The sequence below is a fragment of the Pecten maximus genome, chromosome 7 (assembly GCF_902652985.1).
Source record: "Pecten maximus chromosome 7, xPecMax1.1, whole genome shotgun sequence".
Classification (NCBI taxonomy): Eukaryota; Metazoa; Mollusca; class Bivalvia; order Pectinida; family Pectinidae; genus Pecten; species Pecten maximus.
In genome coordinates this window covers 7,429,540-7,444,917 of record NC_047021.1, presented here as the reverse complement: position 1 = coordinate 7,444,917, position 15,378 = coordinate 7,429,540, and the positions used below count along the sequence as shown (strand labels likewise).

The window sequence follows — 15,378 nt, the reverse complement described above, 5'->3', positions numbered from 1 at the left end:
TTTTTATCATATATTTCATACTAAAGCACATCTGTGCACTATTAACATTGCTTGTTATACAAGAATTGTATATATAGTGGTTGGGGTGATAATGAACAAACCTCTTTATACTCTAATTTCATTCATTCATATTGTAATCTAGCAATGGAATGCATCATATTTCATTATTTCTCTTAAAATTGAAACACACATTATCAGATATCATTTTAATTATCATACATGTATATTTCAACTCCCTCTAATATATGAATCACATTTTTTCTTTGTTTACATTGGATATTTTGGTAAGGTTAATGTAAACAGAGTTAATACCTTGTACAAGAAGTGAGGTAATATTGGTTTCCCGCGTTTTCTCGGCAGTCTGCGTGTCATCAGTGAAGACGATAACAGTACAGGTGTAGTTGTCACTGTCACCCAGGACAAGGCTGGACACTACCAGACTGTAAGTGGTCAACACCTCATACTTATTTCCAGCTGCCAGACTTTGGTCCAGATACGACAGCTTCATTTCTTCCTCCCCGGCAATTTGTCTTGCCGAGAGCAGGAACGTGTTATCCTTCTTCCATGTAACAAGGGTGTGACTGGGGTCAAAGCCTGATGAATTCACCCGGCATGGTATGGACACGTTACTACCCACAATTCCATACACTTGTTCCAGAAAGGAGAAGTCTTGACCAAGAACACCTGAAGATAAACAAATTATGATAATTTTTTTTAACTGTACTAATCTAATATGGATTGTAATAGACAAACTGTCTATTTCTGTCCTAAAATCATAGCTAAACATATCATCCATTCCCAGGCAATGTATCTGACAGCAAGGTTTTACATATACAGTAAAAAACCGCCATAGTTATATATATAAGCGACCACCTGAATTAAGCAATTCTCTCATATATAACCATATTTTCCATTCCCATGCAATGTTATTTATTATACTACATATGTACTTACTTGAACCAGGACTAAGAGACCACCTGTCACACATTTACCTGACCTTTCATTGCTTCCCTTAGAAGGTCTTACATATATGACAGATTTGACTACATAGCATAACTGAGTCAAATTCAAAATTTAAAACCAATTTTAATACTATTGGTATCCAAATCTTAAAGAACATGATCATGACCATACTGCAACCCATATATAAGGACTAGGCCCACTCTATCCCCTTTCTAATGGACTAGTTACCCACTCCATCCCCTCTCTTGAGGACTAGGTCCACTCTATCCCCTTTCTAAAGGACTAGTTACCCACTCCATCCCCTCTCTAGAGGACTATATATATAGGCCCACTCGATCTGCTTCCTAGAGGACTAGACCAACTCTGTCCCCTTCCAAGAGGACTAGGCCCACTCTATCCCCTTTCTAGAGGACTAGACCCACTCTGTCCCCTTCCTAGAGGACTAGGCCCACTCTGTCCCCTTCCTAGAGGACTAGGCCCACTCTGTCCCCTTCCTAGAGGACTAGGCCCACTCTGTCCCCTTCCTAGAGGACTAGGCCCACTCTGTCCCCTTCCAAGAGGACTAGGCCCACTCTATCCCCTTTCTAAAGGACTAGGCCCACTCTGTCCCCTTCTTAGAGGACTAGGCCCACTCTGTCCTCTTCTTAGAGGACTAGGCCCACTCTGTCCCCTTCCAAGAGGACTAGGCCCACTCTGTCCCCTTCTTAGAGGACTAGGCCCACTATATCCCCTTCCTAGAGGACTAGGTCCACTCTGTCCCCTTCCAAGAGGACTAGGCCCACTCTATCCCCTTTCTAAAGGACTAGTTACCCACACTTTGACAGGACTAGGCCCACTCTGTCCCCTTCTTAGAGGTCTAGACCCACTCTGTCCTCTTCTTAGAGGACTAGACCCACTCTGCCCCCTTCCTAGAGGACTAGGCCCACTCTATCCCCTTTCTAGAGGACTAGGCCCACTCTATCCCCTTTCTAAAGGACTAGTTACCCACACTTTGACAGGACTAGGCCCACTCTGTCCCCTTCTTAGAGGACTAGACTCACTCTGTTCTCTTCTTAGAGGACTAGACCCACTCTGTCCCCTTCCTAGAGGACTAGGCCCACTCTATCCCCTTTCTAAAGGACTAGTTACCCACACTTTGACAGGACTAGGCCCACTCTGTCCCCTTCTTAGAGGACTAGACCCACTCTGTCCTCTTCTTAGAGGACTAGACCCACTCTGTCCCCTTCCTAGAGGACTAGGCCCACTCTATCCCCTTTCTAGAGGACTAGGCCCACTCTGTCCCCTTCCAAGAGGACTAGGCCCACTCTATCCCCTTTCTAGAGGACTAGGCCCACTCTGTCCCCTTCCTAGAGGACTAGGCCCACTCTGTCCCCTTCCTAGAGGACTAGGCCCACTCTGTCCCCTTCCTAGAGGACTAGGCCCACTCTATCCCCTTTCTAGAGGACTAGGCCCACTATATCCCCTTCCTAGAGGACTAGGCCCACTCTGTCCCCTTCCTAGAGGACTAGGCCCACTCTGTCCCCTTCCAAGAGGACTAGGCCCACTCTATCCCCTTTCTAAAGGACTAGGCCCACTCTGTCCCCTTCCAAGAGGACTAGGCCCACTCTATCCCCTTTCTAAAGGACTAGTTACCCACACTTTGACAGGACTAGGCCCACTCTGTCCCCTTCTTAGAGGACTAGACCCACTCTGTCCTCTTCTTAGAGGACTAGGCCCACTCTGTCCCCTTCCTAGAGGACTAGGCCCACTCTATCCCCTTTCTAGAGGACTAGGCCCACTCTGTCCCCTTCCAAGAGGACTAGGCCCACTCTATCCCCTTTCTAGAGGACTAGGCCCACTATATCCCCTTCCTAGAGGACTAGGCCCACTCCATCCCCTCTCTAGAGGACTAGGCCCACTCTATCCCCTTTCTAGAGGACTAGGCCCACTCTGTCCCCTTCCAAGAGGACTAGGCCCACTCTATCCCCTTTCTAGAGGACTAGGCCCACTATATCCCCTTCCTAGAGGACTAGGCCCACTCCATCCCCTCTCTAGAGGACTAGGCCCACTCTATCCCCTCTCTAGAGGACTAGGCCCACTCTATCCCCTTTCTAGAGGACTAGGCCCACTCTGCCCCCTTCCAAGAGGACTAGGCCCACTCTATCCCCTTTCTAGAGGACTAGGCCCACTATATCCCCTTTCTAGAGGACTAGGCCCACTCTATCCCCTTTCTAGAGGACTAGGCCCACTCTATCCCCTTTCTAGAGGACTAGGCCCACTCTGTCCCCTTCCAAGAGGACTAGGCCCACTCTATCCCCTTTCTAGAGGACTAGGCCCACTATATCCCCTTTCTAGAGGACAAGGCCCACTCTATCCCCTTCCTAGAGGACTAGGCCCACTCCATCCCCTCTCTAGAGGACTAGGCCCACTCTATCCCCTCTCTAGAGGACTAGGCCCACTCTATCCCCTTTCTAGAGGACTAGGCCCACTCTGTCCCCTTCCAAGAGGACTAGGCCCACTCTATCCCCTTTCTAGAGGACTAGGCCCACTCTGTCCCCTTCCAAGAGGACTAGGCCCACTCTATCCCCTTTCTAGAGGACTAGGCCCACTATATCCCCTTCCTAGAGGACTAGGCCCACTCCATCCCCTCTCTAGAGGACTAGGCCCACTCTATCCCCTTTCTAGAGGACTAGGCCCACTCTATCCCCTTTCTAGAGGACTAGGCCCACTCTGTCCCCTTCCAAGAGGACTAGGCCCACTCTATCCCCTTTCTAGAGGACTAGGCCCACTATATCCCCTTCCTAGAGGACTAGGCCCACTCCATCCCCTTTCTAGAGGACTAGGCCCACTATATCCCCTTCCTAGAGGACTAGGCCCACTCCATCCCCTCTCTAGAGGACTAGGCCCACTCTATCCCCTCTCTAGAGGACTAGGCCCACTCTATCCCCTTTCTAGAGGACTAGGCCCACTCTATCCCCTTTCTAGAGGACTAGGCCCACTCTGTCCTATTCCTAGAGGACTAGGCCCACTATATCCCCTTCCTAGAGGACTAGGCCCACTCTATCCCCTCTCTAGAGGACTAGGCCCACTCTATCCCCTCTCTAGAGGACTAGGCCCGCTCTGTCCCCTTTCTAGAGGACTAAGCCCACTATATCTACTTTCTGGAACTACAGACTTGACTTCTGCTATAATTCCTCTGTAAGACAGCTCACTGCTATCTCCAAGGACTAAAGGCTTCCACTCAATCCCTTCTCTAGATCTTAAGATTTGGTCTAGGATATCGATCCCTGCATTATTAGAATGAGGTGTGGAATTCAATTGATATTTTGATTGAGAAAAAAAGCATGAAAGTAATTTAGTGATTTCTGGTTTCCAAAACAAGCTGATAAATGCCCATATGTACCAAGGCCAGGTATATTTGATATATAATGTGAATTTCCTGTGGTTCTTTGAAGTTAATTAGCTATTTATATACACAAAATACTTATTGTTTATTTGCAATGCAGGTCTTACAAACATTTTAACCTGTGTGTACCATGCAATGTCAAATTATCCTATAACACTTTCCTTATGAAGCAGCATATCACTTTAATCTGGTCCATACGGCTGGCAACAAAATGAATCAATACAGCAGATTAAATCATTTGCTGCTAAAAAGTAGTTTTAATGAATAATTAATGTTTGGTCATGACCACTCATTTCAGTGCTGAGTCAACACAAAAACATACATACTAGAATGGTTATTACCGTAGTCAACACAAAAACATACATACTAGAATGGTTATTACCGTAGTCAACACAAAAACATACATACTAGAATGGTTATTACCGTAGTCAACATAAAAAACATACATACTAGAATGGTTATTACCGTAGTCAACATAAATACATACATACTAGAATGGTTATTACCGTAGTCAACACAAATACATACATACTAGAATGGTTATTACCGTAGTCAACATAAATACATACATACTAGAATGGTTATTACCGTAGTCAACATAAATACATACATACTAGAATGGTTATTACTGTAGTCAACATAAAAAACATACATACTAGAATTGTTATTACCGTAGTCAACATAAATACATACATACTAGAATGGTTATTACCAGAGTCAACATAAAAACACACATACTAGAATGGTTATTACCGTAGTCAACATAAAAACATACTTATATGTTCCTCAAAATCTATATCAAACATCTTTGTTATATAAGAATTATGTATTTTCTTATGTATTTTTACAATCAATAGTTGCAGCAGAATCATACTGCATTAATCCCAATCTAATCTCTGTTTTACATGTAAATGTCAGTACATTGCCAACTTATCGCAAATTTACAAGGTTGACAGCACGAACTTGGCTATCCCTTCGTTGCTGTCCCCACGCCCCTGGCCTGTATAATTACTTAGCTACATTACCATAAGTTTGTACATCCCAGCCAGGTTACCTGTTTTTTATAAAGAATGTGTGTGGGAAAGACATTAAAATCATTGTATCTGGTCATAAAAAAATTGTCAATTAATTTTACTTCTCTGCTTACTAGTCAGACTCCAGGCATATCCTGGTATTATCTTATGTTTCAGAAGTAGGTACTGGGTACATCTTTAACACTATAATTTAATCACATCTGGACTACAGAGGTGAACATGCCTAGTATGAAACAGAATAAGGAATTAGGTTTGCTGTGACAAAACCCTATTTTTGGCTTATGCCAAGGAACTGTCCTTCAAACTTTCAACACTTTGCCAAAATGTGTTAATTGTACAAAACTGCCTCTAATTAACATTACTTTCAAATCAAACTTTTATAAACTTTTTAAACCTATATTGGTTTTCTTTATTGCCTCATTAAGCCATTGTACATTAGAGAAGGGATATAACTATCCTATGTGTTCAGAGTATTTCCTCTATAGTCCAGATCACGTGAGCCTCAGGTTTCTCCCACACAAACTAATCCATATACTATTATTACCGGACTAACGACCAGACTGATGAGTCAAATTAACACAACAAACTGTCTCTTTACACTGCCAAGATAATTAACATGCCTCAACTGATTTCAAGCTTTTAGTGAATAAATCTCTTTCAGGTTTTGAGCTACCTTATATGTTACTGGAATTTGTGTACAGTAGTCAGATGCTTTATGTGTTTTAACCTCTGGTTGTGTATAATATTATACCAGATAATTCTAAAGTGGGTTATTACATAAAATATAGGCAAGGCAAAGTGTAAATGTTACATGTTGACAGGGGTAAGGATTGACTAGGTTTTCACACCTGTACAGACCCAGTAATTATTTTACACAGGAAACATTTATAGATTTGTACCTTTGATGGTATCCACTTTGTACCTGCTAATTTACAGCAGATCACCTTTCTGACACGAGAATAGCTTCAACACCTTGTAAGATATTAGGTGGATTTAGGGACCTCGACTTTTTTATGTCAGCTCTCAAAAAGATCACCTAAGATATATGATGAATGATTTTCTGATTGCAATCTGAAGCCTGTGGCACACCATACAAAACACAGTTTTTAGTGCCTGTCCGCTACCTTTACAATTTGTACAGAGATCGGGACAGCTTTGACTTGCAGGACAATTACGGTAGATATCCTTAAGTAAATAAAAAAGATCTCAATATTACCAGTTTCGATAAGTATAGAAACTGCATAAAATCTTGAATTTCATCAGCAATTTTATACCCCTGAAGATTAATTCCGTAACATCTATAAAACAAAATATAAAATGTAATTTTTTTTCTCGAATATCTAGATTTATTTGAGGATATTTGTGACACTGGGCATGGTCTTCTCACCCGAGACAGGTGTTGAATGAGCTCAAATCTGATCATCTGTGTGTGATAATGTATTATTTACTGGGCATTTAACTAGCTTGCTGTCCCTCCCTGGCATGTGACATATCTCTCAGAGGCCGATTACCACAGCAGATCTGTGTGTGACTATGAATGGGTCTTACTTCAGGGTGTTATATAGTATTACCCTAAAGTGTTAGGTACTCCACACCAGACACACAGCTAGTAGTACTGCACATCATATAAACACTTAGTTTGTGTTACATATGAAGATATCCAAGCTTTGTGTGTAGGTTCCTGTAATAACATGTTGTTATTTAGATAACAAATAAGATGTGTCCTATGTATTCTATTCCTGACAGTTTCTGCCTATTTACATGACAATCAAATTTATAAAATGCTGAATTAGCAGCCTTAGAGTAGTATATATTCTATAGCCAATTAAATAAAATCTAGAATTCATGTTCATTATCTTTATACAATATAAAATACAGAATAGCTGCCTGATTGCATCTATTGCCAATATGACTGTAATCGGAGTCACAGATATATAGAAGGATGTTTAATTTGATAAGTATATGTCTCCTTTGTCCAGCTTTGTCAGTGTATTACCTGGTAAGTTTCAAGCAAACTCTTTAAATTCAGTAAAATTTCAGTTTGTTCAATTTGATAAGTATATGTCTCCCATGTCCAGATTTGTCAGTGTATTAAGTTTCAAGCAAACACTTTAAATTCAGTAAAATTTCAGTATTTAAAAAAAAAAAAAAAAAAACATCTTCCACCCTAGCTAGCATGTATACATTTTAGATGAGTGATCATGAATATTAATGCATTGCAAAACTGATATCAAATTTAGTAAAATCATTGATTCTTGAAATTCACCTCAATATATTTCTGTAAAGTGTAAGAAAATATGTCTAATATTCACATAGAATGCATTGCAACTCAGCTGTGAACTAATTTAAGTTGTAAATCAAATGGAGAAGCAATAAAGATTTCATATAAATTTTTCAAAATCTAAAGTTTTTAACCCAAAATACAAAAAAATTCATGTAACTTCTAGGGTCTATTGAGATTTCCATACTACAATACAACTATATTTTAGGTTTGGAAGACGTAACAGTGATACTTTCTGAGAAACAGAGCTAAACACAAAATTATGAAGTCCAGTATCACTAATTTCCAAAGTCAATTAAATAGACCATAAATTCTGGATGATATTCCATAAATGATGGGTGTGTTGTGATGTCCACTATGTGATCTAACTATATACCAGGTATGGTTAATGTTGGATTTAAACTTTTTGAGCATTGGATATTAATGAAAAACATCAAAGTGAAATGTTGACGAGAAAAGTACTGCCATAGTATCACTTCGCGACATTGTCGCAGATGAGAAAAAAACGATATTATAATATACAGTCAGTTGATCTAGAATGTATCTATAGTGATGTAAATGCAACTGGAAGAATCAGAATCATCCAAATAATTACCATTATATTTATCATATGTATATATAATATATAAAAATATACAGAGCTGAATGGGAGACTGCAACATCAGGTATTAATTTGTATGAGGTACAATCAGTGTGAATCATATTCCTATTAATGTTAAGGAACCATTAGCTTAGATCAAACATAAGTACAATATCTGTGTTTTAAGAGGAAGTCCTGTGAGAACAGTAAAGGAAATGAAAAGTGAGTCAATGGGACTGTGGTATTATCAGACTAAGGCAGTGTTGATGTTATCAGAGTTAAGATCTGTCACACAGACAATCTGATCCCGACTAATACCATAGACAGACACGACATGCACCAACAAAAGACATTTTCTGTTTACTATAGATCAGGTCAGGCTGATCAATAAATACCCAATCCCTAAACAATACTAGATAGGTATATAGGGATGACAATACCAGATAGGTATGTAAGGGTAACAATACCAGATAGGTATGTAAGGTAACAATACCAGATAGGTACGTAAGGTAACAATACCAGATAGGTATGTAAGGGTAACAATACCAGATAGGTATGTAAGGTAACAATACCAGATAGGTACGTAAGGGTAACAATACCAGATAGGTATGTAAGGGTAACAATACCAGATAGGTATGTAAGGTAACAATACCAGATAGGTATGTAAGGTAACAAAACCAGATAGGTATATAAGGGTAACAATACCAGATAGGTATGTAAGGTAACAATACCAGATAGGTATGTAAGGTAACAATACAGATAGGTACGTAAGGTAACAATACCAGATAGGTATGTAAGGGTAACAATACCAGATAGGTATGTAAGGGTAACAATACCAGATAGGTATGTAAGGTAACAATACCAGATAGGTATGTAAGGGTAACAATACCAGATAGGTATGTAAGGGTAACAATACCAGATAGGTATGTAAGGTAACAATACCAGATAGGTACGTAAGGGTAACAATACCAGATAGGTACGTAAGGGTAACAATACCAGATAGGTATGTAAGGTAACAATACCAGATAGGTAGGTAAGGTAACAATACCAGATAGGTATGTAAGGGTAACAATACCAGATAGGTATGTAAGGGTAACAATACCAGATAGGTATGTAAGGGTAACAATACCAGATAGGTACGTAAGGTAACAATACCAGATAGGTACGTAAGGGTAACAATACCAGATAGGTATGTAAGGGTAACAATACCAGATAGGTATGTAAGGGTAACAATACCAGATAGGTATGTAAGGTAACAATACCAGATAGGTATGTAAGGGTAACAATACCAGATAGGTATGTAAGGTAACAATACCAGATAGGTATGTAAGGGTAACAATACCAGATAGGTACGTAAGGTAACAATACCAGATAGGTATGTAAGGTAACAATACCAGATAGGTACGTAAGGTAACAATACCAGATAGGTATGTAAGGGTAACAATACCAGATAGGTATGTAAGGTAACAATACCAGATAGGTACGTAAGGTAACAATACCAGATAGGTACGTAAGGGTAACAATACCAGATAGGTATGTAAGGGTAACAATACCAGATAGGTATGTAAGGGTAACAATACCAGATAGGTATGTAAGGTAACAATACCAGATAGGTATGTAAGGTAACAATACCAGATAGGTATGTAAGGTAACAATACCAGATAGGTATGTAAGGGTAACAATACCAGATAGGTATGTAAGGTAACAATACCAGATAGGTATGTAAGGTAACAATACCAGATAGGTATGTAAGGGTAACAAACATATTTCACATAAAAAGAATACTATCTCAAATTCTTGTAGTGAAAATGTTTTATTGTATATAATGAACACAATTGTCTTTTGCCTGGACATAGTAAGTTGTTCTCTTTATCAATAACAAACCTACCGTAAAATGTTATCTTTTCCAAAATCAAAAATTGTCTATATTTTAGGGAATGTTATTGTGATACATGTTTTTTTTTCACAACAAACTTGATTGTTGCCAGTCTACGGACTATTGTATAGAGTGAAAGCTAAGTTTTTTTAAATTTACAGACCACTGATTTGTACAACATTCAGTAACATCCGACCGTGTCCAACAGAACAGAGACATATATATACTCCAGTCATTTCTGACACTGACTAAATTACCGACACACACTGTCATATCCGACACACTGACTTCATCCAATACTGTGTCGGTGAAGTCAGGTTTCACAGTATGTACTTGAAAACCCTCTAGGGCACTGTCTACTCAAACTGCCTTGGGATAGTGACATTATATATATGACATCATGAGATCCATACGAGAGAGAGAATGATAAGATTTGTAATGTCGTGATATACGTAGACCCTGGGATAGTGACATTATATATATGACATCATGAGATCCATACGAGAGAGAGAATGATAAGATTTGTAATGTCGTGATATACGTAGACCCTGGGATAGTGACATTATATATATGACATCATGAGATCCATACGAGAGAGAGAATGATAAGATTTGTAATGTCGTGATATACGTAGACCCTGGGATAGTGACATTATATATATGACATCATGAGATCCATACGAGAGAGAGAATGATAAGATTTGTAATGTCGTGATATACGTAGACCCTGGGATAGTGACATTATATATATGACATCATGAGATCCATACGAGAGAGAGAATGATAAGATTTGTAATGTCGTGATATACGTAGACCCTGGGATAGTGACATTATATATATGACATCATGAGATCCATACGAGAGAGAGAATGATAAGATTTGTAATGTCGTGATATACGTAGACCCTGGGATAGTGACATTATATATACGACATCATGAGATCCATACGAGAGAGAGAATGATAAGATTTGTAATGTCGTGATATACGTAGACCCTGGGATAGTGACATTATATATACGACATCATGAGATCCATACGAGAGAGAGAATGATAAGATTTGTAATGTCGTGATATACGTAGACCCTGGGATAGTGACATTATATATACGACATCATGAGATCCATACGAGAGAGAGAATGATAAGATTTGTAATGTCGTGATATACGTAGACCCTGGGATAGTGACATTATATATACGACAGATCTAATTTAAACCTCACTATAATAAAGACATGACTTCCAAATGATTTGCTGAATAAGCCAAAGTTTAAGATTTGATCTAATTAAACGAAAGTTGTGGAAGATTATGAATTTCCCAGGGTTTCTACAACACCGGGTTCCATTGAGATATTATGTACTTAAACCAATTAACTTAATCCATTACAACTAATTCGACTTGTGCTCTTTTCCTGACGACTTCATTAATGACTGTGTACTTATTGTATGTGTATCATTGGAGCAGGCTTTAAAATAAGGACTAAAAGATCAAGTAGATTTAATCGTATTTACATGTGGACTATAAGTCAGTGATCAGCTGTTTTCTATCCAGACCTCCTATATACAACCCTAACTTGACCCACCACATCTGTTCCGTATCCATGGTTATATAGACATGTATATATAATACCAGAGGAGATATTCAGATTCCAGCATCTGCTTCCCTGTTCTGGTCCAGTAGTGGCTTACAAAAAAATCTGACCAGATGAAAAGTTTCAAAACTGAAGAAATCTGAAAACTCTAAATGCATGTACTTCTATTTGCACACCCAACCACAGTTATTACTGGGTAACTGATGTACATAGTTATAAGGTACATCGGTAACTGGATGTACATAGTTATATTTGGGAGAATTATTTTTTACTGCATATATATAGGTATTATAGGGAATGGGTACAAGTTCTCTCTAAAGTTAAGACTATTCTCCAAACCGATCTGCGACATACAAACAAATATAAATATTACTGAATAGAGAGGTTCCACTTCAATTCCATCTTAAAATTATATAAGTCTTGTATTTTGGTCAATTTACACTGATTAATCTGAAAAATCAAACTAAGAAACATTTTTTTGTATCATAGCAACGTGGAAACTGTAAATAGTAATTTTATTTATCTTTAGTCACCAAAGAGTGTTTACATTACAAGGGGACTTCAATTCCCTACTCATCTGGCAGCAGGAAAGGAAACAGATGGGTCCGACCGTGTACAGTAATATAACTAATTATTGTATTAGCATTTTTTACCATTAGGCCACTATATCCATCAGATGGGTTCTTAACCGTATTAACTAAGCAGAGTTTCCAAGTGGAGTGCAGTATCCGAAAATACATCAATAATATCTCATTTCCTGTAGTCTTAACCAAACATGTGTTCAATGGTGTTAATTTGTATGTGTTAATGTGGTATATCATATAATTTATCTAATATAAAACACTTCTAACAAGAGATCCCAGAGGGATCTTGGCGCCCACCATTGAATGTTCTTCATAGGTTCCATGTCAGATTGATCTTTTCTCTACTTTTCTCTTCTTCTAAGTCTTACTAATCTGTGTAAATTCAGAAGAAACCTCTAGTACTTTTCAAACAAGGGAAACCTATATATAAAAGTTAAGATTAAGGCACCAAAGGGAACCTATATATGTAATTTGAGAAAGATTCCTTCAGTACTTTCTGAGAAATAGCGATAACAAACTTCAATTGTCAAAATCCAAGATGGCTGCCTATCGGCCATGTTGTTTTCCGATCAGTCCCAAAATGCTATATGCATTACTAGGCACCAAGGGGAACCTACTTATGAAATTTGAGAAAGATCCCTTCAGTACTTTCTCAGAAATAGCGATAACAAACTTCAATTGTCAAAATCCAAGATGGCTGCCTGACGGCCATCTTGTTTTCCGATCGGTCCCAAAATGCTATATGCATAACAAGGCACCAAGAGGAACCTACATATGAAATTTGAGAAAGATTCCTTCAGTACTTTCTCAGAAATAGCGATAACAAACTTCAATGGTCAAAATCCAAGATGGCTGCCTGTCGGCCATGTTGTTTTCCGATCAATCCCAAAATGCAATATGCATAACTACGCACCAAGGGGAACCTACATATGAAATTTGAGAAAGATCCCTTCAGTACTTTCTCAGAAATAGCGATAACAAACTTCAATGGTCAAAATCCAAGATGGCTGCCTGTCGGCCATGTTATTTTCCGATCTGTCCCAAAATGCAATATGCATAATTAGGCACCAAGGGGAACCTACATATGAAATTTGAGAAAGATCCCTTCGGTACTTTCTCAGAAATAGCGATAACAAACTTCAATGGTCAAAATCCAAGATGGCTGCCTGTCGGCCATGTTGTTTTCCGATCGGTCCCAAAATGCAATATGCATAACTACGCACCAAGGGGAACCTACATATGAAATTTGAGAAAGATCCCTTCAGTACTTTCTCAGAAATAGCGATAACAAACTTCAATGGTCAAAATCCAAGATGGCTGCCTGTCGGCCATGTTGTTTTCCGATCGGTCCCAAAATGCAATATGCATAACTACGCACCAAGGGGAACCTACATATGAAATTTGAGAAAGATCCCTTCAGTACTTTCTCAGAAATAGCGATAACAAACTTCAATGGTCAAAATCCAAGATGGCTGCCTGTCGGCCATGTTATTTTCCGATCTGTCCCAAAATGCAATATGCATAATTAGGCACCAAGGGGAACCTACATATGAAATTTGAGAAAGATCCCTTCGGTACTTTCTCAGAAATAGCGATAACAAACTTCAATGGTCAAAATCCAAGATGGCTGCCTGTCGGCCATGTTGTTTTCCGATCGGTCCCAAAATGCAATATGCATAACTACGCACCAAGGGGAACCTACATATGAAATTTGAGAAAGATCCCTTCAGTACTTTCTCAGAAATAGCGATAACAAACTTCAATGGTCAAAATCCAAGATGGCTGCCTGTCGGCCATGTTGTTTTCCGATCGGTCCCAAAATGCAATATGCATAACTACGATACCAATGGACCTACTAATGAAATTTTGAGAAAGACCCTTCAGTACTTTCTCAGAAAAGCGATAACAAACTTCATGGTCAATTAAACGAAAGTTGTGGAAGATTATGAATTTCCCAGGGTTTCTACAACACCGGGTTCCATTGAGATATTATGTACTTAAACCAATTAACTTAATCCATTACAACTAATTCGACTTGTGCTCTTTTCCTGACGACTTCATTAATGACTGTGTACTTATTGTATGTGTATCATTGGAGCAGGCTTTAAAATAAGGACTAAAAGATCAAGTAGATTTAATCATATTTACATGTGGACTATAAGTCAGTGATCAGCTGTTTTCTATCCAGACCTCCTATATACAACCCTAACTTGACCCACCACATCTGTTCCGTATCCATGGCTATATAGACATGTATATATAATACCAGAGGAGAAATTCAGATTCCAGCATCTGCTTCCCTGTTCTGGTCCAGTAGTGGCTTACAAAAAAATCTGACCAGATGAAAAGTTTCAAAACTGAAGAAATCTGAAAACTATAAATACATGTACTTCTATTTGCACACCCAACCACAGTTATTACTGGGTAACTGATGTACATAGTTATAAGGTACATCGGTAACTGGATGTACATAGTTATATTTGGGAGAATTATTTTTTACTGCATATATATAGGTATTATAGGGAATGGGTACAAGTTCTCTCTAAAGTTAAGACTATTCTCCAAACCGATCTGCGACATACAAACAAACATAAATATTACTGAATAGAGAGGTTCCACTTCAATTCCATCTTAAAATTATATAAGTCTTGTATTTTGGTCAATTTACACTGATTAATCTGAAAAATCAAACTAAGAAACATTTTTTTGTATCATAGCAATGTGGAAACTGTAAATAGTAATTTTATTTATCTTTAGTCACCAAAGAGTGTTTACATTACAAGGGGACTTCAATTCCCTACTCATCTGGCAGCAGGAAAGGAAACAGATGGGTCCGACCGTGTACAGTAATATAACTAATTATTGTATTAGCATTTTTTACCATTAGGCCACTATATCCATCAGATGGGTTCTTAACCGTATTAACTAAGCAGAGTTTCCAAGTGGAGTGCAGTATCCGAAAATACATCAATAATATCTCATTTCCTGTAGTCTTAACCAAACATGTGTTCAATGGTGTTAATTTGTATGTGTTAATGTGGTATATCATATAATTTATCTAATATAAAACACGTCTAAAAATACCACA

At 38.6% G+C, this 15,378-nt stretch overlaps 1 protein-coding gene across 1 annotated transcript in view; it reads right to left on the bottom strand.

Moving 5' to 3' along the window:
* LOC117331477 (tyrosine-protein phosphatase 99A-like) overlaps positions 1-15,378 on the bottom strand; it is an 83,262-nt gene that overhangs the window by 51,031 nt on the left and 16,853 nt on the right. Inside the window, 1 exon segment of the mRNA XM_033890205.1 lies at positions 313-684. Within this exon segment, the coding sequence (XP_033746096.1) occupies positions 313-684 (372 nt within the window).